General features: G+C 40.5%; 1 protein-coding gene across 1 annotated transcript; it reads left to right on the top strand.

Annotated features, from left to right (window-relative positions):
* The first annotated feature begins 1075 nt into the window (after positions 1-1075).
* LOC122155296 (ly6/PLAUR domain-containing protein 2-like) lies at positions 1076-7169 on the top strand. Its single transcript, XM_042809156.1, has 3 exons — positions 1076-1127; positions 6035-6154; positions 6958-7169. Exons 1-3 carry the CDS (start codon positions 1076-1078, stop codon positions 7167-7169), a joined length of 384 nt encoding a protein of 127 aa, XP_042665090.1.
* Positions 7170-10917: the final 3748 nt, after the last annotated feature.

Below are 10917 nucleotides of genomic sequence, written 5' to 3' on the forward strand. Positions count from 1 at the left end.
ATACCAAGAACATACCAAAATATCTTTCCCTAGATAATTCAGAGCTGGAATGAGCTACTAGACTTCCATAATCAACGTAATGACTTTATTATGGTGCCACTGAGAAAACAATTGTTCTGAACTCATGAGGATGTAGATAACTCAGAAGTGTTGCTTCTAAGTGACAGTTATCATAGAATCATATAATCATCTAGTCCAACCATCCACCTACCACCAGTATAGGACAGTAACTGGAACTTTAAGTTTGGACTGACGAGGACTGGGTTGTTTATCTGGAAAAGAAGACTCAGAAGGACCAATTATTTTTCACATTTCAGAAGCTCAAGTGATACTAAACCTGAGTAAGCTTCCTCCAATGATTTCGTAGGTAACAAAAATGATGCAAATGTCTCCAAGAATGTCTTTGTTTCAGCTTTCCCTTCTTTCCTCCTAGGTTGGTTCATGGCCAACCTACTGTCCGCTAGCATACTCAGGTCCTTCTCTGCAAAGCTTCTTTCCAGCAGGTTGGTCCCCAGACTGCACTGATGCATGCAGTTATTCCTCCCCAGGTGCAATGAGGTGCATTTGCTCTTATTGCACCTCATCAGATTCCTGTTTGCCCAGCTCTCCAGTACATGGGATTTAGTGTCTTGCTGTTCACAGATACAGATGTTTTTTTCCCAAAGTGTATGGAAACCACCAACATTTCTCTAACCATAATTAAAAAAAAAAAGAAAAAGAAAAGAAACATCAACAAGCTGCAAAGCAGAGATACTGGAATGATTGAATACCCCTAGGCTTGCACATCATGCTTAGACACAAAGGATCCAGCTTAAACAACCTCAGCTATTGTCCATCAGCTAAACCCTAATTTTCTTCTTCAAGGAACATGAAAAGAAATGACTGTATAACAGAAGGTGTGGCTTACTTTGTGGATGGTTAAATACATTTATAGCTCAATTAGACTGTTTTTTTCCAGTAGAATTGAATCTCAGGCTGGAATCACTGTATGGCAAGGCACCAGGAGGTGTAGCATTAAATCCTGTGGTGAGGACAGGTAGCAGCTTAGTGACCAGGTGGCAAGGATCCACAAAAGATGAAGCTCTTTCTGCCTCTTCTGTTGGTTGCCATCGCTGGCATGGAGTTTGGTAAGTTTCCACTCTGCCTTGTCCAAACTGCTGAGGGACATGCAAGGTGAAAGCCTCCCACTTTGGGGAATTTTCAGCAAAAATCTGTCTATGAAATATTTCCATCCTTTCAGATGGCCAGGACCATCATGTTCTCATTGAGATTGTTAGTTTAGGCTCTGTAGGATATGTTAAAGATAAAATTTGATTCTACAGTGTTATTTCTCTGATACAAATTTCAACTTTCTATGTGTTCTTGTCTGACTCTCATCTTCTTTTTTTTCTTTTTTTTTTCTTTTTTTTTTTTCTCTTAATTTTAGTTCCTATTTTTTTTTTAATTTAATCCTGAAGCCAGCCAGCGTATTCAATGCCATGTGTGTAGCGGCTCTCTCTAATTATACGTTGCATTTATATTTTATTAAACTTCAGCTGTAAGAATTGGGTAAGACAGGCTGGGACTCAAAGCTCCTGACCCAAAGTACTGCAGGGCTGATTTTTCCAGCTCCATTTAGTAATGCATTGTTGTCTGCATGAAGCCAAGGACAATTTTGGCAGTCCACCTTGGGAAATAACCAAGGGTCTAGAGTTTGGGGGATTTTTCTCCTTGGCAGAGGATTAGAGAGTTTTTCATGGCTAGAAGTATCACCCCTTACAATCCTTCCTGCTTCATTTCTGTCCACCTTTGCTGGTCATACAAAAGCAACTTAATATTGGATGTGATCAATCTGGGATGTGAATGTAGAAAGCAAACCCTATCAGTTCTGTATCTTCAGAGATGCCATGTAAACCTTTATATGTCCAGCTGTGAATTTCAATTGTTTCTCCTCCATAACCAGCTTATGAGGTCAAATATGAAGAGATGTATGACATATGGCTGTTTGCATTCCTGAGGGAGTAAGAAATCCTCTTGTCACAGACAGCTCCACATGAGCAGCAATGCCACAGCCTCAAATGGTGGAATGTGACCACATGGTGCATAGACATTGATCTTGATATAAGCTCCTCATCCTGCTGCGACCAGAATGGTTTCTTACTTCACAGCATGACTTTACATTGCTGGTGTCAGGCTGCGAGTTGGGGTTTGAGGCAAGTCCTATGCAGGACAAATCAGGGGCTGTACTTGCTTTTGAGATGTTCACATGCCCTGTGTTTCTCTGGATGCAGCCAGTACAGAGAATGATTTAATCAGTACCTAGTTAGGATTTTTGCCTTTTTCCTTTGTGTTTATTTCCAGTTTATATAATAAGATGCCTTCCTTCCTCCACCATTGAGTCTGAAGATTGAATTCTTCCAGGGAGGGCCAAGTGGATGGGGAAAGAAGGGTTTTGTGGAGATTTTTTGCAAGATGGCCTCTGGGAGGCAGATCCAACCAAGGGCTGGCACAGCAGTTCTCTCTTTTTTATTTTTTTTAATATCCTGCTTTCTTTCAAGGCATGGCTCTGGTCACTTGTAGTCCAAAGCCTTTGGGGTCTTGTGCTGTGGCAAAATCAATGATTATCTTATGCTTGCCACAGCTGTTGCTGAAGAGATCCAGTCCTCACTGGTCTCAAGAGAAGAAGAGGTATCTTTTTTCACCATTATACTCTTTTCTTTCTGGGGTTTCTTTTCTGCTCATCAATGGAGAGACAGTAATTCAGAGAGGAATGTATTTAACTGACAGAGGAATAACTTGGAGAGAAATTATCTATGTAGTCAGGTGTCTTCAAAGGAAGGGACGGAATCCTAGAGTAGGAAAATAATGGAGTGGGATACAAATTTGGTTGAAGATTGACTCCTAATTTTACCATCCTTTTCAATGAGATTTTTGTCAAGAGTTGGGCAGCCGGTTAACAGAGGCTCCTGCTCTGGTTCAGGGCTGCTACATTTCTGCTTCATTCTCTTCCACTTCCAATTCTCAGTGAGGTAGTCATGGTCAGGATGGATGCTTTAATTAGGAGGCGAAGATGAGCAAATCTTGGAAACTTCATAGAAGATTTGGAAGCAGAATTTTCCTCTTAATGGAAGAAAAGAATTTTCTTCTTTCCTCCTGCAAAATTGGGGTGAAACTGTGATATACTTATATTTCCTCTATAACTTTTTCTAAACATGAATGAAATTTGAATTTTTTTTAATTTCCTAGAAATTCAGTCAGAGGTGAAGTAGGGAAGATCTGCCCATATCTAAGCAAAACTAGCAAAATCTTCTCTAAGAAATTCCAAGATCATTATCTTATCTTCTCTTCTGCTTTCAGCTCACACACATACACACACAGAAGCGCTATAACTGCTAATATTGAAACATTTTGACATTTTTTCTCTTTTTTTTTAAGAAGGCTTGCCATCTGTCTCCATTCCTTTTCATGGTCTGGTTTCATTTCTAAGCTACTGCATGTCTGCTTGTCAGTGTGTAAGTTCATAAACTCTTAAAACAAAAAAGGCACCACTGCTGTCTGCACAAATATATGCTCTTCACAAATAAGCTTCACAGGTGTTTCAGAGCTTGTTTCAAACAGAGCTTTTATATACTAAATGTTAAAATCTTGGTGTTTTGCCCTGCTTTGTGTGATGCCAGCTCACCATGACTACTGAAGCACTGCTTTATTTTCAAATGTGAAGCTGTTTAATTCTAGCTTTTGGTCATTTAGCTGTGTCAAACACTTCTTGATCTGCTATTTTTTCTGTCTTCAAAAAATGGTATGTTCATAAATATAGCTATTATTTAATGTATTTAGCCATGTTTTATCCCACTAGTTTGAGTGATAATGAAAATACCAAGTTTGCACACGTTGGGTACTAAGATCTCTTAATTTCACTCCCTTTGTGCTTTTTTGTTTTCCAAATATAAATACCAGTCCTGTAGCTTTGGCTTGTCAGATGATGAGTTTCCTGAAATCTGAGAATAAAGACAAAGCTTCCTCCCTGAAGGTGTATTTGACATCTGCCAGACATAGAATTAATGCAAACAAAGCATCAGTCCACAGTAAGAAAAGCCGGATAATAAAGTGAGCTTTGAATAAAAACAATACAATTGCTGAAGCTATTTATGAAAGGGCTTTTTCTGGGTTGCTAATTAGGGTGAAGCTTCAGGCAATAGCTATTTTCATAAGGTGTTTTAACTTGCCTCAGCCTGCTCTTATGAAAGTCCATTTTAGGTTTCTCTTTCTCAATGAGGTTTAAAGCACTGTCATCATGAGTGTCACACTGATAGAATGAGAAAGGTTTTCCAGACTGGAAATGCCTGAGGAGGAGCTACCAGCCTTAGATAGTGACAAAAATTATTTATATGACTTGTATTTCTATGACTTGAAGGCATTAAAGAGAGAACCTACATCAAATTTTGGGTTCTTCATCAAGACTGGGGAATAAAGCATTCTGGGCAGCTTGTCCAATATGGTTTGTCCTGCCTGGGAACCTTTGATTGGAAATACCAATCAACCATTTTGTCTTGGTGTCTTTAGCTTGGAGTGCTCAGGAAACACTGCGCCAAAGTGCACTGAGCTTCCTGGTGTCTCCTGGAGAAATTTCTCCATCCAAAAGACTTCAGGCACTGACCTGAGTTTGGTTCTTCTGTACATCTAGGAGCCATTCTGCAGCCCAACAGGAAAGTGATGAAGGAACCTAGGAGAGTTGAGGCAGAGTGAGATAGCTTGGATTGGATTTGGGGCCTTTGGTGCCGGAGTGTGTCTTCATAGCTTCTTTCTAGTGCACAGAAACCAGGAACATCTCCCCATGCAGTCTGTTATTGTACTCATAGTCATCTTTTTTTAAAATAATTTTTTTACATATTCCTCAGTAGAAGAGAAAGATTGTACTTAACTTGCTCCTATGACTCGGTGAATTGAACGGAGACAGTTCCTCCTGTCTGGGATGATCTCCTATCCGAGAGCTCAATATCTGGAGAGTGATCAACATCAGATGAAGTTCTCCCTGCTGCAATTCACACTCAAGTCTGACTTCTCTGTGTATACAGACCTTTTTCTGACACACCAATAACACAAAGACAAGGAGAAAAGTATATGCAGAGTAAGAGCTGTTGGGGCTAAATTAGCTACAAGCGTGCTTATTGTCCTGTGGGAATAACAGATGAAAACCACCTGGGGAAGTGGTTGGCTGGCAAGCAGAACGATTAGTTGCTTGTCATAAACATGCGAAGCAGGCTCTGTTAGCTAATTGTGATGATGATTAAAAGAAAAACATCTTGCAAATTGCATAATTGAATGGTTGGAGTTTTCCTGGCTCTTTGCATGTCCTAGCTGGCTGCTGGCATCTGGGATAAGATGTTTGAAGAATTCAAGCAATGAAATTTTGTCTTTTACAAAGCCTGTTTTGCTGACGTCTAGCCAGTCACCATACAGAGTAGTCAGCCCTGCCTTAGGTAACACGATTGCCCATAGTGATTGGAAATAAGGAAGGAGTAGGTGAGTCGAAATGATCTTATTTCTTACCTTTGTGAGCTTACTGTTGGTTTTTTTTTTTTTGATAATTTTTCCTCTATTTTTATTTAGTGTTGGGATGTTCCAGCACATTCAGCACATATTTGGTGCATATAGGGTGTAGAATCAACAATTAAGTTAAATTATTCTTAAACTCCTCTGTTTATTTAAGAGCTATCTGGAGATCAAAAAAGCAAATAAACATTCATGATATTCAGTAGCCAGAAGTTGACAGGACTTGCCTGTATTATAAGGCCATCTGCATATGGCTCTGTCTTTCCTACCTTGTTACTGAGGGAGTTGAACCTACCTCTGAGACTGTGCCTGGCTGACCAGACTAATGTATTTCTCATTCCCTGTAATGCAAATATGCTCTGCCATTCCTTTTATGTGCAGTGTATGAGTATACTGGAGAGTGATGCTACTCAGATGTACCTGGGGGGGGGGGGGGGGGCCGAGTGTGGACAGAACCTGATGTTCTACACTAAGGCCAATCTCATATTTTTCCTCCTTACAGCCCAAACGTTGAAGTGTTACACCTGCCATGAACCTACATCATCCGAGAAGTGCATGAAGATCCAGAAGTGTGGTAAGAATGAAACCATGTGCAAGACAACCATGTATTCCTTGGAGGAAGGTAAGAGCAAGTCTTCTTTATCCATACAATTAGTGCAAATCAGTGCTTCTCCAGTGCAGTCTGCTGGTATGGGGAGAAGTACCTTTTCTCACATATTTAAAACTGGAAGTCTCCTGCTCTTTTCACATGTGCCAGCACTTAGTGAATGCAAGTTCAATGCAATGATGTTCAACACTGGTCACAGTCAGAGAAAATGTGTTGACTTGAATCTGAGAAATGGAGATATGGAGCCTTCTATCTCTCCAGACCATCTGCATGACCTACGCAATGGGTGTGTGGAGTAGAGAGCTGATAGAGGTACGTCAAGCTCAGTAAGGTAGGAAGGCCAACTGATGGCTAACCATTGACAAACCATAAATAGAACTGAGTTCTCAGGAGCCTTTAGGAAGGTATCTTCAGTCTGCAAGTGACCCTAAAGGCCATGACCTGTCCAAATAAAGAAATGTACTGTTAAGGTGGAGGTTTCGTCTTTTTTTCTGACTCACCTGGGAAGTCTCTGTTTGCATGTGGCAGAGGAAGGAGATATTGAGTAGAGTCAAAGTGGAGATAGATTAAGTGTTTAATGGGACTTCTGCAGGAGTAAGCAGCAGATCCTGATAGGACACAGAGGATGCAATGTGCTGTTCAGCTTAGAACCACTGGTCAGGAACTGTTTCTTACTTCTGGTAGGAAGTGGTACAGTTGTGTTTGAACTGATGCCAAAACTTCAGTGGTGAAGTTAGTTAATGTTATAGCTAGGGACAAAGAAATGGCTGTTCACACCTCCCATTCCTTAATGTTCCTTCTTTCTTGCTTTGTTGCAGTTTATCCTTTTGTGGGACTCTCAACTGTCACCAAGATGTGCTCTTCGGTCTGCAGCCCATCTGATGTGGATGGGATTGGCATGACGCGCCCCGTCTCCTGCTGTTACTCCAACCTGTGCAACATTGATGGTGCAGCTAGTTTGAGAATCAGCTTTGTGCCAGTTGGGATGTTAGCAAGCGCTGTATGTGGTCTCTTCTGGTCTAGATTGTGAGGAGCTGAGGAGGGCATGTTTCTGCTGAAGAACCCAACAGAGAAGAGAATGAAACCCTGCCAGCCCAGCTTTCCATTTAGATGCCTCATGGACTACCTTCAACATCTTCCACAAATGATGTTTCTAGTTCCTAACCTCCTTCCATAATCAGGAAGGAAGAAAAATTCAGAAATTCTCAACAAAATTTTTGAGGTTAATTCTCCAACATTTCCCACAGAAATAACTTTCTTTCTTTTGCTGGTATGGTTGATTTTTGAACTAAAATTATGGTTTGTATAGTATATTTAAAGCAAAAGACACAGAGCTAAGTTTTCCTTCGAGCATTCTCTTCCCCACATGTTCATAGCTGAACTGACTGATCTTCTCATATGGAATTCACTTTAATGTAGCATATCCTCTCCAGCCCACATTTTTGTGCTGGCCCTTTTTGCTGCCTAGATTTCCTTCTTAGTGCATCAGAAATCAGAAGGATATTTCTATGCTTCCAGAATATGAGACAGGAGATTGGTGACCTGATCCAAGAAAGCTGAAATACCTTTTGTTTTCTGTACCCTTTTGAGCAAAATAAAAACAATGTTGTGTTAACACTATAGTGGTCTCTGAAGTTATTTATAATGTACCTGTATTCTGATAAAATTTATTTTACTTTTTACTTCCACTGATTTTCAATCTCCAGTTCCCCCTTCTAGTAGTGTTTTGTACAGTGGGATGAGTTAGGTTTTGTGATCAGTCTTGCAGTAATAAGACGTTTCTCATTATTCCCTACTGACAGAGGCCTTTCATCAGTATTTCTTTCACAGACTCCACATGTAAGGAACTATCTTTATTGGGATGATAGGTTTTGTTAAATTCTTGTCTGAGTTTGGAATTCTGATCTGATCCAATTCTTCCTTTTCCTATAAAATCCTTTTCAGGATTTACCAGCAAATTACTCTTCCTCTAATTATCTCTTTGTTTATGATAAGTGAAATTATCAATAAAGATGTTGTTTGAAGCCTTCCACGTAGCAGGTTTTGAAGCAACACCGTGCGTTTTCCATTCCTGGGAATTTTGACAGTTCAGCTGGATGAAACCCTGAGAAACTTAGTCTGATCTCATGGTTGAGAGCTCTGATAAAGAACTTGAACTAGAGACCTGGGGTTCTCCTTCCAATTTGTGTTTCTTGTAATGCTATAATCCACCTACTTACATCACCAGAGAATAAACATCATTATTTCCAAGCTCGTTGCAATATTTGGTAGTTGCTTTTGCAGCTGTTTTCTCGTGCCCCACATTGCTTCTCACTGCCAAAAATGGGATGAATATTCGATGAACTCCAGTTCCTGGATTTGTACATAGTTCTTAGCTGGATCAAATGTGGTTCTTTTTTTTTGAAACAACAGAGTGGCCAAGATGCTGCATTGAGGTGACAAGAGGAACCACATTTCTGTCAATAGAAACTATCTACAGGTTTGTCCTAGCTGACAATGTGTGTTTTTCAGCGTCCTCTGCTTGTGAGCTGTGTCCAAAGCTTGCTCCCCAGAGATGTGTGAAATATTGTGGCTTGCTGCTGTACAAATGTGGTATGTGGGGGTTTCCTTTTTACCAGACAGCTTTGGTAATCAGCAGCCTCAGGTTTTGCTGGCTCAGGGGCTGGATCAGGACTACTCAGGACTATCAGTATGCATTATTTCATGTTGAGTTTATTCACACTCTCTAGTCTTCAAAGCACCCTTTTAGGATCAGTGCCACTATTTCATTAAGGCTAATTTGTTTCTTTTCTAAATCTTCTGCCTCACTGTTTCATTCAAATCCTTCGTTCTTACAGATCAGCAAAAATCAGCAATAATCAGCAATAATCAATTGCTTCCTGTCTGCCTTTCCTACATAATTAATGTTATATAGCCTTATAGCTACCCTGGTAGTTCTTCTCCTAACCAAAGATATTGTGCCTAAATCCAGGTATCCCTCAAAATTCCATTATAGGATGAGGTAATGGCCTTAAGTTTTGCTGGAGGAGGTTCAGGTTGGATAATAGAGAAAGATTATTCACAGAAAGAGTGATCGAGCACTGGCACAGCCTGCTGAGGGAGATGATGGAGTCACTATCCTTGGAGGTTTTCAAGAAATGTGGAAATACGGCACAGAGTGAGATGGTTAGTGGGCATGTTGGGGATAGGTCGATATTTGGACTAGATGATGTTGGACTAGGTCATCTTGGTGGTCTTTTACAACCTTAATGATTCTATTATTCTAAGACTCTGTGAGTTGGCATGATTCTATGAAGTGAACTGGGCACTTTTGATCTTGCTGTGCTTTTGCTAACATCTAGTGCAAGTGATTTTTCGCATATAGGGTAAATGCAATGGTAATGTGCCATCTCATGACTATTACATTCCTTAAGACCACATCTCTGCTCTTCATCTGTTCACTGAACTTTCACTCTAGAGCACTTTTCCAAGGAAATAAGACCTCAAAACTTTCTTCTACAGTCTAAAGAAGCCGAGATACCACTGACAGCAAAGCTGGAGCCCAGGTGGATAATGACTTCCTCATCTCTGTCTATAAGCACTTGTGAGAAGCACTACTTTACTTTCTCTCTGCAGACAAAGCCTAAAGGAGCCCATATATTTTTCATTTCAGTAAATGGAGGGTTTATTTGGATGTGACCAGAACACTGAATTACTTGGTCAATTGTCAGGAATGGAAAAACTATTGGCTGAAAATGAAAGTCAGCGCTCCTACACATGAAACCAACATTATGTATTTACTAGAAGTGCAGCTTCACCAGATTTTCACTGCATAGCACTGCTCTTTTTCGGGCATGAGTTACTGAGCTTGGATTACCTTGTCCTTACCCCGTGTTTTTTGATACTCACTGGAGCCATGGCCCAGAACATCGTGAAACTGTCACCTCAAAGAACTTTAAAGAAGAAATAGATCAGCAGCCAGATTATTGTGTTATACTGTTATTTTAGTGAACACTACTAAAAATATCCATGCAGTTGCGCACACTGAGAGTATAAACCACTGGCAAAGTTACTGAAAGTGGTTGAAACCAATCTGCTGCTGGGCTTGAAGAAGTGAACTGAGCCGATCAGTTTGAAAGAGCAGAGTCTCAGTTCCAGAGATTACGTTGTTAGAGCCCTGTAGCACAGTAAACACTGTATTGTCATGGCTAGTAATAGGCCACAAGTTTTTTCTTGAGTTAGGACGCCCTCAGGGCTGAGGCACGTTGGACTTGTTTGGCTGAGCCTGTCTTGGCCTGCCTGGAGCTTTGTTTTTCATTTGTTCTAAGCTCTACCTACAGTTTTTCTATTTGAACTGGTGGTTATGTTAATTTGCTTTAGTTTTGTTTTCATATGGTGCAACTGTAGGTTTACATAGGCAACCATAAAAATGAGTTCTGTAGAAATTATGACTCCAGTGTAATGATGGGGTGTAAAGAATCACAGACTTGGTTCAGCAGTGATGCATTAAGAAGTAGAGGTGTAGGACATGAAAAAAAGAAGTGCATGGATGGAGGGTCAAGAGATGGACCCTAGGCTTGCACCAGAGACCCATCCGCCATTTCAGCAATCTCCCTTGAGGAAAGATTTAGACTGGTGTAAGGAAGAAGTTTTTTACAGTAAGGGTGATGAGAAACTGGAACAGATTGCCCAGAGAGGTGATGGACATCCCATCCTTGGAGACATTCAAGGTCAGGTTGGACAGGGGTCTGAGCACCTTCATCTAGCTGTAGATGTCTCTGTTCATTGCAGAGGAGTTG

This window comes from Centrocercus urophasianus, unplaced genomic scaffold (genome assembly GCF_019232065.1).
Source record: "Centrocercus urophasianus isolate 14NV4802_14NV808 unplaced genomic scaffold, USGS_Curo_1.0 seq_11, whole genome shotgun sequence".
In the NCBI taxonomy this organism is placed as follows: domain Eukaryota; kingdom Metazoa; phylum Chordata; class Aves; order Galliformes; family Phasianidae; genus Centrocercus; species Centrocercus urophasianus.

What these genes read in the sequence shown, in the direction of transcription:
- LOC122155296 (XM_042809156.1), top strand. Translation starts at nt 1,076, where the DNA reads ATGAAGCTCTTTCTGCCTCTTCTGTTGGTTGCCATCGCTGGCATGGAG. An exon ending in CATCGCTGGCATGGAGTTTG is followed by an intron (nt 1,128 to 6,034) that starts GTAAGTTTCCAC and finishes TCCTCCTTACAG; the next exon opens with CCCAAACGTTGAAGTGTTAC. An exon ending in CATGTATTCCTTGGAGGAAG is followed by an intron (nt 6,155 to 6,957) that starts GTAAGAGCAAGT and finishes GCTTTGTTGCAG; the next exon opens with TTTATCCTTTTGTGGGACTC.